Below are 13171 nucleotides of genomic sequence, written 5' to 3'. Positions count from 1 at the left end.
TAATCAGTTATGCATGGACTCCCACAACTTTTTTTTTGCCTCTAACAACCCATTTTAAAACCACTTTGCATATATTTCCATCCTCCCTTTGCTTAGCACCATTAAGCAACCTAACTATTGTGTTGCAATGGCACCACCTATTGGCTGGCAAAGGGAATCAAGTTATCCAAAATAGCACATACTTCCTTTCTGATCAAGAAGACTAATACATCATTTGGACACTTTTCTTCTGCCTTTATTAAACCCACTTGAAAATATTTTCAGCTGAGTTAAATCCACTTCCTCTTACAATGCACTAGAGAAAACTTAGTCATAACCACATCTATTTTCAAAAAAAGCTAGTAAATATGGTTTACCTATGGATCCAGGAAGATTTTGGTGGAAAGCTTCTGATCTACAAATATATCACTGAATATATCCAAATCAACAAAGAACCTGAGTACAGGACTATATCACATTGCCCACTCCCCCCTCCCCCAGGAAAAACTATTATATTTTTACCAAACTAAAAATCTAGTGAAATACCATTATCCATATTTCAGTGCTATTATAAGTAACTAGTGGTCCAGTGCACAGATTCATGCACATGGAAAGAAAATTAATTAGAAGAAATATTTTAATATCACTATTTGTCCTTTCTCTATAATAGAAGTGTCAACCAAATTCACAATTGACAATGACAGATTGCAACACATGCATGTGATTGGTACCAGTGAGAGCTTTATATGTATTGTACATGCACAAGTCAACGTTTATTTTTAAATTGCCAGTGCACATCATATGTATCAGCCAGTTGGTCGTTGGGTTGCTTATCCTCTTATATATCTAGATTAGAGGCCCAGTGCATGAAACTCATCTGTATCCTCTCATAGTCCAGGAGCCTTTGGCAGACATCCCTCTCGCTGGAGCCCTCATTCCTTACTGCCTGCCTGCCTGCTTCCTGCGTTGAGTATCTGCCCCCTGGTGGTCAGTGTGTATCACAATGACTGTTCGCTCTATCAAAAGATTTTGTCAAAGATACTTGTTTATTAGATTGTATAATGTCTGCTTATACTAACAGTGGGAGGAAGTCACGTCAGATATCAGTACTAAGGGTAATAGAAAAATAGCAAATATCAATTTTCTTATATATGACTAGGAAAGATTAAACAACAATAACAGTGTTATTGAGGATGCATGAAAATTAACAGGCTGTTATACTGTTGGGAATGTAAATTAGACAGTATAAATTATAAAACCATCTGTTTCTTTTTCTGGACTACCAAAAAACTTAGGGAGTGTGGCCACAAGTTGTCTCTAGTCACAAGAGTCTAGTGGGTTAATTACATGAGATTTTATATTTTCTTTATTGGTTGATTTAAAAAAATAAAAACATCTACCAAAACCGGTTTGGCTCAGTGGATAGAGCGTCAGCCTGTGGACTGAAAGGTCCCAGGTTCGATTCCAGTCAAGGGCATGTGCCTTGATTGCAGGCATGTCCCCAGTGGGGGCATGTAGGGGACAGCTGATCGATGTTTCTCTCATCGATGTTTCTAGCTGTCTATATCTCTCTCTTCCTCTCTGTAAAAAATAAATGAAATATATATATATATTTTTTAAAAAGGTATATAAAAAAAGAAAAAGAAAAACATCTGCTTTAAGAATAAAAGCAAAAAATAAAAGAGGGAATTTTTATTTTTGTAAGCAATTAGTCTTACTCCTCCAAAACAGTTGTTTAGGTAATTGATCACATAGCCATTGTGAATCTCTGATAAGAAGGTTGTCCTTTTTAAACTGGATGCTAAAATCTTGATTAGAGTTGCATTTGTGGCCCACTCTTAGAAAGTGGTCAGGTAATTAGAGTTTATAATAGAGCCTCATATCTGGCTCCACATATCTCTCACTTTGATTTACTTTCCCCTTCCACGGAATATACCTCTATCTTTTAGACGTCAATCTCATGTTTCTTCTGGAAGAAGGAAGAGAATGACCTTATAACATAGTTTTATTGTATCATAAACTCTATCACTCTTCCTATACAAACTGTAACATCCTACAAGGCAAATATTTTTCTTAAAGAGAAAAATTTCTTTACCTTAGTGTTTATTCACTTAAAAATATATGCAAAAATAAATGTTAAACTGTCATATACAATACATTATTTATATAAATATATATACACACACATACTCAGTGTGCCCTGGGTAAAAAACCATAATATATATGGGAGAATGAGAAAGAAGGCTCATGTTGCTCACATCCGGTTCAACGGTCCCAATATTTCAATGCTATTATAAGTAATACTCTCTTTTCTTCTCCTTCATCTCTCCTATAATAACCTGTAGAGTTAATACATTTCCCAAGACTCTTAACCGCTGTGATCATGAGCTAGAAAGACCATATAAACCTAGAACTGCTGGGGCCATCTATCCTACCCTGTGGAGAAAACCTGCCTATGATGAAACCAATTTGGAGGAAAGTAGAGTCATGCCATTGGAAGAAGATATCCCGATGATATTAAACACTTGAATCTAGTTCAATTTCTGTTCAGTTGTATTTCCTAAAATGTTGTATCAGTGTATGTAGACTAAGCTGTAGTAGCAAATAGACTCTAAAAATGATTTAAAAAAATATATATTTATTTCTTATGTAACAGTCCTGGATGAATGGATGTTCAGGCAGGCCAGCTCTTTCCACACAGTCATTTAAGGATCCAAGCTGATGGCTGTTCAGCCATCTTCAAACCTGCCAAGGTTTCCTTGAACACTGCCATTTCATTCAGCCAGGAAAAAGCAAAAGCACTGAAAACACATATGGAGGTTTTTATTGGCTATGCCAGGAAGTGACTCAAATCACTTCCACTTACAATGCACTGGAGAAAACTTAGTCATATAACCACACCTAATTTCAAAGAAAGCTGGTAAATGTGGTCTAGTTAAGTGGTGAAGAACATGGATTTTGGTGGAAAGCTAGTGGTCTACAAATACATTCTTGGATGAATCCAAATCAACAAAGAGCCTGAATATCAAACCATATCACATTGCTCACCCCCCAGAAAAGCTGTCTTTACAGCGCATTTATAAAGTAATGCTCCAGGAAAAAAAAAAAAAAAAAAAAAAAAAAGACTGCATCAAATCTATCAAGCTGTCATAAGCCTCACACAATGACTGTCATTTGGAGTACTGGAATAGAAAAGGGTCAGTTGGCACAGTATTCAAACTTAGACTTTTGCTATAATCTCTAAATGAGATTGTGCATTCCATCATAATTTTCTCTATTAAAAATTGATTTAAAATTTACTACTATACCACATATTTACTAGGATAGCTACAATTGAACTCTCCTATCCCTCCTAAAGAAGCAGAAAATAACAAGTATTGACAAGGATATAAAGAAACTGTAACCCTTGTATACTGTTAGTGGGAATATAAAATGGTAAAACTGCAGTAGGATGATCCTCAAAAAAAATAAACAGAATTATCATATGATACAGCAACTCCACTTCTGGAATTATATATATATATATTCAAAATAATTGAAAGCAGGGCCTTGAAGAGCTATTTTACACCCATGTTCATAGTAGCATTACTCACTGCAATAAAAAAGTAGAAATAGCCCAACAGATTAATGGATAAATAATATGTGATATATAGATACAAAAGAATATTATTTGACCTTTAAAAAAAAGGCAATTCTAACACATGCTGCAACATGAAAGAATTTTGATGACATTTTAAGTAAAATAAGCCAATCATCAAAGAACAAATATTGTATGATTTCCACTTATATGATGTACCTATAGAAGTCAAATTCATAGAAATAGAAAACAGAATGGTGGTTGCCAGGGGGTGAGGGGAGAGAAGGGAAATGGAGAGTTGTTGCATAATTAGAGTTTCAGTTTTCTAAGATGAAAAGAGGTTTGGACATTGAACAATAATGAGAATGTTTAAAATGGCTCAACTGGTAAATTTTTTGTGAAATGTACTTTACCACACACACACTCACATATATGTATATATATAATGTACAGATTCTTCAACTTTTGGTAATTAGCGAGCAGCCTCCTCCAAGGGAGTGAACATTTGCCTTTTATTTTAAAAATTATTTTATTTATATTATATCTCTTATTTTTCTATCTGTAGTTTTTAAAAAAATTTTTTTTATTGATATCAGAGAAGAAGAGAGGGAGGAAGGGAGAAAGGGAGGGAGAGAGGAAGGGAAGAAGGGAGAAAAGGAGAGAGAAAGAGAAACATCAATGATGAGAGAGTCATTGATTGGTTGCCTCATTCACGCCCCCTACTGGGGATGGAACCTGAAACTGTGAGTTCCTGGTTCACAGGTGCACATTCAAGCCCTGAGCCATCACAGCCTGGCACGGGTGGACATTTAAATGTCCTGGACCTTACCACAGAAAGTTAAAATAAATGTGTTTTTCTGTATATTTTTATCTATATCTTGTTCTCCAAGTGAATTACAAACTCTTTATACATAAACATAGTGTCTTCTGCTTGTTTTAGATAATATTCTATACTACACAAACAGAAAGCAATTAATTTTTGATGACATGGGAATATTTAGGTAGCATGTTACTATATTTACATGTAACCCATGTAAAACATTAAAATAAGAATATCAGAACAGAAAGAAAACTTGGGAGATCATAGTAAAATAGTTAGCCATCAAGCCATTTGTAAAGGCTTTTAAAAAACCAAGGGGTGGAAACTCTATTCAAAGTGATTATACATTAATTTTAAAAAGTCCTCATAAAATGTGGAAGTAGAATGAGGTGATGGTTGCACAATGATGCGAATGTACTAAATGCCACTGTAGAGGAATACCTCAAAGATAGTGCAGTTTCAGTTCCAGACCACTGCAATAAAGCAAATATCATATTAAAGCTAGTCACATGAATTTTTTTGTTTCCCAATGCACACAGACACAGGAGGATGAGGGCTCGAGTGAGTGGGTGGGGAGAGGAGGGGCAATGGCAGGATAAGGAAACATATGTAATACTTTAATCAATAAAGAAGAAAAAAAAAAAAGAATCACTTTGGTAGCTTCAATGAGGATATTTAGAAGAGACAGGATTAGAATACTAAACTACCACAATATTCTAGAGAGAAGTTTAGAAGGTAGAATAGGTTAAACATTGGGATCAATTGGATACAGAGTTTAAAGAATAGTACTAGGTGCTTTTCTTAAGCTATTTCTTTTAATCTTCACTTTGCAACTTTATATCATTCCCATTTTATAGATAAAAATAAATTTGGGTCAAGGTCATACAATTAGTTGTTAGAGAAAATGTGAATGTATCTACACTTTCTTCTACTGTGGTATCAACCAAAATAGTTAAATTGCTTTATGTAACAAAAAATCTAAGTTTGAGTATATTGAATATTTTTGTCAATAGCACAGTTAGCCCTGAGGGAGGATAAAAATCGAGGTCTCATTCCTTAAATAACTTTTCAGAGATCCTAAATTACATGAACTAAAAACAACTTTTACCTGGAAGTGATTTTAAAAATCTAATAAAAGATACTCTTTGCACCAATTAAGACTGAACTTATAAAATATTACTATGTTCTCTTGTGATCTATTTATATAATTTTAAATAAAAGGTTACAGAATATATTAACTGAAGTAGTATATAATTAGAGGCAGTAATCCAAAGGGATATATTTGATCTTTAAAATTGCCAAATTAAAACACATTCTATATATTACCAAAAAAATACAGAACTCTGATATAAATTCAAAGTGCTTAATTTTAGAGATTAATATATATTGGTTTTTTAATATGCTGTGGCTCCTACAGAGAGATCATAAGGATGCATAGTTTTACCTTGCATGTTGAGTAAAAAAAACTCAAGACACAACCACATATCCTGGAAAGGTGAACCCAATTGTGAATGTTCTCCAGTCACCTCTCTTCTCTCAAATCACTCATTTTAATCCACTCTGGTCAGAACTTTGGTGTTCTTACTTCCTCAAAGATGATACTTTGCACTGCTTGACTGCTAGAAAAGGGATGAGAAACATCTAAATTGCAAAGAAAAATGAAGGTTGACACTTCTCTACTATAATGTCATGAAGGAAAAAAACACAAGGATTATAGGAAGAATTCTTATTCAAGTGTTAGGATTAACATCATCTTTGCTGAGATTGGGAAATAAAATGACTAGCCCAGGTGTGCCGGCTTGAAGAGAGTTGCCTGGGAGATAGCTTTGGACAACACTAAACTCTCTATGCTAATTATTAAACATTTCCATTACCCAATATTCCTAGGCAAATGTGCTATCCAACAAGAATCTTAATTTTATAACCCAATGCTTAATTCTTCACTTCATATATAAACAAACTGTCCATGCATTTGAAACAATGCAAGGTATCCTATCTGATTAAAAAAAAACCTCACATTTTAAACTCAATCTCCTTTTCAAAAAGTTTAACTGAGTAAGCACTAAGTTACAAAAACAATTTGAAAACTGAGTTATTTGGCAAGAAATGATATAAATATTTATGCTTATTCTTGATTTAAAATGGATAAACAAGCAAACATAGCTCCTCAGTAAAAGCCATCCAAACGTAATTTCAAAACTCTCCCAATTGTAAAGGGAAGAAACAATGAAGGAAATAAATTTTTAAACTTAGTTCTTGAACATGTTAGAACTTTAAAAAATATTAGACACTGGCTCTTATTCAGAGACATTTAAATTTATGATCTGAAAGAGAAATGAATTCATTTGTCAATAATAAACCAATTTTGAAGGGGAAAATATGAAAAGAAACAAGTCTATCTTGAATTTTTTTCACTTCATGTTTAATATATTGCTTAGGAAGTAAACTTTCTTTGCTCTTTCATTCCATTTGCCATGATGCGAGTGTCACATGTCCCGCATGGTTCAGGGTTCAGGTTCAGGGTTTGGGTTCTGGAGGAGGTCACACACAAATGAAAGAGACAAGAAATGCTAATTTGGGAATTGGGGCCAGGTGGAAGCCCAAGGGAGGACTCTGTTTTGCTCTGGCCTTGCCATCCCTTTTATTCAGGTTTTGGGATACACCCATAGTCCTTAGGCAGGCAATTCCAGTAATAGTTCAGTGATAGACTAGCGGCAAGGATTGACATAAGACTAAAAGGTGGAAGTTGCTTCAGCTCCCTTAGTCTCAACCAGACAATGACCAGCCTTCTGAACCCCTTGTCCACCCTTTATGCTAGTGAAGGCAATGGGCAGTTCCAATACCATGAAATGAGGACTAGAAAATCATTTTTAAAAAGAAGGCTATGCCGAAATCGGTTTGGCTCAGTAGCAGAGCGTCAGTCTGCGGACTGAAAGGTCCCGGGTTCAATTCCGGTCAGGGGCATGTACATTGGTTGCGGGCACATCCCAGGTGGGGGTGTGTGCAGGAGGCAGCTGGTCGATGTTTCTCTCTCATCGACATTTCTAGCTCTCTATCTCTCTCCCTTCCTCTCTGTGGAAAATCAATAAAATATATTTTAAAAAAAAGAAGGCTTTTCTTTCAGTGTCAGTAGACACTTGTACACAAATGCCATTTAAGCTAACTCTAGGCATCCCAGCATCACCAAACACTCCATTTTATACCTTTTACTTTTCCTGACTTTAATATCTCAGTAGGAAACCTTACCAGGGTAAGATATTATTCTGGGAATAGTTGGGTTGATTCTTTTTTTAGGTTGTGGGCTCTATGCCAGGTTATAATCCTACCTGACAAAGATAAGATTCTCATCACAGTTTAAAGAACATGAAAAATCAGAGAGAAGAGAGGAAAAGATGGTTACAACACAGGTAGTATATACCTAGTTAGCAGAGGAGAACCAGGAGTTGGTTCAGAAATTTCTGAGGCCAAACCTCATCACAGTTATGGAAGTGTTTACTTCATAGGTTTCTACAAGTAACTAAGATTATTGTGGAATGTCTTGACACCAACTAAGATGAGAAAACAAAAGCTGAATAAACTTAAGATTTTTTAATTTATTTTTTTTGCCCTAATGCATAGGCAACTAGTTAAGAACACTGACTCTGGAGCCAGACCACCTGGTTCTAATATTTACCAGTTTTTAGTCTTTTTAAAAAAATATATATTCTATTGATTTTTTACAGAAAAGAAGGGAGAGGGAGAGTTAGAAACATCAATGAGAGAGAAACATCAATCATCTGACTCCTGCCCAGTCCCCACTGGGGATGTGCCCACACCAAGGTACATGCCCCTATCGGAATTGAACCCGGGACCCCTGAGTCTGCAGGCCGACACTCTATCTACTGAGCCAAACAAGTTAGGGCACCAGTTTATATTCTTTAGTGTTATTTAACTTCCCTGTTCCCTAGTTCCCTTATCTATAAAATAGGAACAATAAGATAAAACATGATCATAATAAAAAAAATTAGTTGTTCTATATAAAGTGGTAAGAATAATGCCTGGCACTAGTATAGGTATTAGCTATTACTATAAATCATTCTGTTGGTCGTTACAATTTTAAAGTCACACTACAAACTAAACAAAAGTTTTGTGTGTGTTTTTTAAATATTGAACTTAAATAACAATCAGATATCACATGAGGCATCAAAACAAAAGCAACAGACATTTTTAATAGTGCTCTCTCTATGGTGCTGTGGGGCTGGTGGGAGGAGAAGGGCCATCATAAGTCAAGTTTTGACCATGGAGTGTTAGATGATGTTTAAACCAGCAGTTTTGCTGCTGAAGGGGAGGGGTGGGCAAGGGGAAGTTCTGATATTCTTCAAGTTCAGACTAGCCTGGCATCCTGTAGGACAGTCATACTTATGCCTGGAAAGCTCTATATTGACTTGAGGATCAAAGAGCATCTCAGAAAAGTTTGTAGAAAGGTCAAAGGGGAAAAAATTGTGGAAGAAGGAAGAGGTAAACAAATACAATTTAGGGCTAAGCATCTTTGCCAGCATTATTATCTTCCCTAGATGTGAAGTTTCTCTGTATCTGGAGTACAATTACTAGTAAAGTACAAAACAAAATGGAGAAGACCATCATGCTGCCTAACATATATACATAATTTCCCCCTTTTTGATTTTCTACAAATGACTTGCTCTACCAATTTTTTTGCACTTTTCCTTTTTACTTAGCAATATATATTGGAAATTTTTTCCATATTAATACATAAAACATAACCTCATTGTTTTTGCAGCTGCATCTATTGTGTATGTGAGCCATAATTTATGCAACTGGTCTAATAATAAGCACTTGGGTTTAAGAAAAATTTAAATTACAATCATAGAATTATTTCTTTATAAAGAATCTACAAATTTGAAACAAAAGATTAAAAAAATCCCCTATGGCTAAAATAGTGCTATCAAGGTTACTGGGCTCATCTGGATATACAGAACAGTTCTAAGTCCAAAAACATTTCTAAAAAATACTCCATTATATTAGTTTCAAATATACTAGCTCATGCTGAGTTTTTAATTAGAGTTTATTATGAATAATTTTACCCATATGATTCCCTCAAATGATATGCCAGGGAAATTGTCAGGCTTCAAGAAGCATATCTGGTTTGCCCATGGCTGCCACAGGGATTTTTATTTTGATTCATGGCACGTGAAAGCATCATTGAAAAGCAGAAAGAAAATAATTACCAAGTGGCCCTTAAAGACCGTCACTTTCCTCTAGGAAACCTGGTGAACAAATGTCTGCACAGAATCTCCTCTACTAACTAAAAACAATGACTCTTTCCTCCTTATTAGGAGATAATTTGTGTTTGCCAATGGACATATAAAGATTTAACCATTACAAGTGATATTTATTCCCCTAGTTGGATAAACTAAGCTCTGCATATAATTCATTAATTTATGTAACTAAAGGAAACATACACTTAAGTCTTTTCCAACCTTTAAACTTGGCATTCTTATTCCAGTACTGGTCCTTTTCCTGTAATGAGTTAAGCAATATTTCTTAATTACAGTCTCTAAGAAGGGTGAGAATTTGATACACAAAAACTGAGAATCTTTATATATTAAACTTCATTAAAAAATTGGGACTAGTGAAAATAATCTACAACCACCTCAAATAGTCATTAGTGTTTTTACTGGCAATATTTCAACTCTTGGCTAAAAATACTAAGAGACAATTTAAATCTACTTCTAAATAAAGAGAGATAAAAATGAGACTAGTATATGTAGAGTATGTCCAAATTGAGACATAATATTATTTAATAACCATTTTTAAAATCTTAGAAATTTAGACTATAAGCCAATCCCTTAAAGATTAAAAAAATTAAATATTTACATATCTATTTAGATGTTATTTTTTATATCAGCTCTCAATAAAATATCATGTTACTTTCAATTACATTTTCTAGTGCTTTTTTTTTAACTAAAGCATTAATCTTTGTGAATAAATGATCTGTGCTTTGGGTAGAATTTTGATAGTTAAGCAATTGTTTATTTTCAGCTGTGTTCTATCATGTTAGAGTAAAATTGTAACAAAATGAATATTCTTGGGAAATTTAGATTAAAAGCCCTTTAGAAATTTCACTTACTTTAGAACTCACTTCAGATCTTATCTTTCATAGGAATGGGATATAAAAGTGATAATAATAGCATATCTTTGCTAACTATAGGAACCTAAGCCTGATAACTATCTATAACCATTTTCTTATAATTATTTATATGCTAGTCTTCCCCAAATATGCAAATATAATAAAAATTAACATGGTTATTCATGAAGAATACATTTGGGAAGTGTGGGGGGAAAAAAGAAAAAAGAGCGTACACGTAGTTATCTATATAATGGCCTATGCAACTACTGAGGCAGAATGACTAATTGCTATGTTGCGCACTGATCACCAGGAGGCAGACGCTCAATACAAGAGCTGCCCCCTGGTGGTCAGTGTGCTCCCACAGGGCGTGTGCCACTCAGCCAGAAGCTGGGCTTACGGTTGGCGAGCACAACAGTGGTGGCAGGACATCTCCTGCCTCTGAGGCAGTGCTAAGGAGCAGTGAGTGAAGTGGTAAGGAGCAGTAGTGAGCAATAAGGAGTGAGGGGTCCCAGACTGTGCGAGGGTGCAGGCAAGGCTGAGGGAGCACCCTCCTCCCAGTGCACAAATTTCATGCACTGGGCCTCTAGTATAATAATAAATATTTGGGGTGATCTGAATTATATGTGTCTTCTATGAACGAGTCCTCACTGTCTTGTCCTCAAGGACTTTATCATTTAGTAGGATAAAACAAATATGTAATTCATGCACTGGGTGTGGGGGGTGGGGGGTGGGGGAGAGTTCCCTCAGCCTGGCCTGCATCCTCTTGCAGTCTGGGACCACTCGGAGGATGTCCACCAGCTGGCTTAGGCCCAATCCCCCATGGCTCTTGCAGTCTGGGACCCTGGGCTCCTTACCACCCGCTTGCAGCAGAGGCTCCTGCCACCGCTGCTGCGCTCTCCAGCCATGAGCCTGGCTTCTGGCTGAGCGGCGCTCCCCCTGTGAGAGCACACTGACCACCAGAGGGCAGTTCCTGCATGGAACATCTGTCCTCTGGTGGTCAGTGCAAATCATAGCAACCAGTAGTTCTGCCACTTGTTCCACTGTTCAGTCGATTTGCATGTTAGGGTTTTATTATATAGGATGAGCAGTAAAATGCAGGCATATAGGAGAATGCTTAAGAATAATGACTGCCTTGGTTTCCTGGGTTGCCATAACAAAGACCTCAAACTTGGCAGCTTTAAACAATAGAAATTTATTATCTCACTGTAGGCTAGAAATCTGAAATCAGGTGCAGATGGGATCATGGCTCCCTCTGAAAACTCTACAGGGGACTCTATTATTGCTTCTTCTAATGGTACTGGCATTCCTTGGCTTGTGGCTGTATCACTCCACTCTCTGCCTCCATCTTTACCTGGTCTTCATCCTTGTGTTTGTTTCTGCGTGTACACTCCTACAAAGACACTAGTCATTGAATATAGGGTCCACTCTAATCCAATGGGACCCCCATTTTTTATTTTATTTATTTATTTTTTTTACAGAGAGGAGGACAGAGGGATAGAGAGTTAGAAACATCGATGAGAGAGAAACATCAATCAGCTGACTCCTGCACACCCTCCACTGGGGATGTCCCCGCAACCAAGGTACATGCCCTTGACTGGAATCGAACCTGGAACCTTTTAGTCCACAGGCCAATGTTCTATCCACTGAGCCAAACCAGTTTTGGCTGGGACCCCCATTTTAATGAATTACATATGCAAAATTCTATTTCCAAAAGCCTACATTCTATATATATATGTGTATATATATATATATATATATATATATATATATATATATATATATATATATATATATAATTTTTTTTACAGGGGGAAGGAACAGAGATAGAAACAACGAGAGAGAAACATTGATTAGCTGCCTCCTGCACACTCCTATTAAGGATGTGCCTGCGACCAAGGTACATGCCCTTGACTGAAATCCAATCTGGGACCTTTCAGTCTGCAGGCTGACGCTCTATCCACTGAGCAAAAGGCTACATTTTGAGATTTCAGGAAAACACAAACTTTTGGGGGACACTATTCAACTCACTACACTGACTACATATGAAGGAAAAAAGCAAAACAAACAAATTTATCAGACTATGAAAACTTGAGTTTAAAACACACACACACACACAAAATACCCACTCTTAAGGTTAAAGTGTTCTATAATTTGTGTATCATGGTTAAAGTCAGAGAAAAAGGACAACTTAGCAACTTCTTAAAAGTTCTTAAATTATTAAGTTAGGGATTATACACATGTTCATTTCAACACTGGATCTGAGATGATTTAATAGAATATCTTCAAAGTCCAAAAGAGCTATTGTGTCTTGATGTATTTCAAAGGCTCTTCAAAATTTCACCTATATACTATTAAAAAGAACAAAATAAATGTCATTACTGTTTCATCCATTCCTGCTTACACAGCATATCTTATCAGAATTAAGGGTAAGGTTGGTTTTCTTTTTGATGAGACATCAATAACATGCTGTTTAATTTTTATTAAATATAGTTATTCATACTTGCCAGAAAGAACAGAAATACAGCCATAATCAATAAAACAAAAAGATTGGCTAACTATCCCATCAGCTGAGGGATTCTTAAAGACACCAGAGGTCCATCTAATCACACTTTGACAATTAATGATCAAAGTTAATTGGCAAAACAGGTTAAATACATTATATCTTTAA

General features: G+C 35.7%; 1 protein-coding gene across 2 annotated transcripts in view; it reads right to left on the bottom strand.

The window, feature by feature from the left end:
- Nucleotides 1–13171, bottom strand: part of NDUFAF2 (NADH:ubiquinone oxidoreductase complex assembly factor 2) — a 90044-nt gene that overhangs the window by 38317 nt on the left and 38556 nt on the right. The window contains exon 1 of one of the 2 annotated variants that reach the window (XM_084880625.1): nucleotides 5821–5995. The exons of the other annotated variant lie outside the window; for it this stretch is intronic. Within the exon in view, the coding sequence (XP_084736751.1) occupies nucleotides 5821–5860 (40 nt within the window). The 5' untranslated portion in view covers nucleotides 5861–5995. Of the gene's footprint in view, nucleotides 1–5820; nucleotides 5996–13171 lie in introns of those variants that run through there. 2 annotated transcript variants of the gene reach the window in all.

Source organism: Pipistrellus hanaki (assembly GCF_964339955.1).
Source record: "Pipistrellus hanaki genome assembly, chromosome: 4".
Classification (NCBI taxonomy): Eukaryota; Metazoa; Chordata; class Mammalia; order Chiroptera; family Vespertilionidae; genus Pipistrellus; species Pipistrellus hanaki.
The sequence above is the reverse complement of the archived record's forward strand: the minus strand, read 5'-3'. Positions and strand labels throughout refer to the sequence as shown.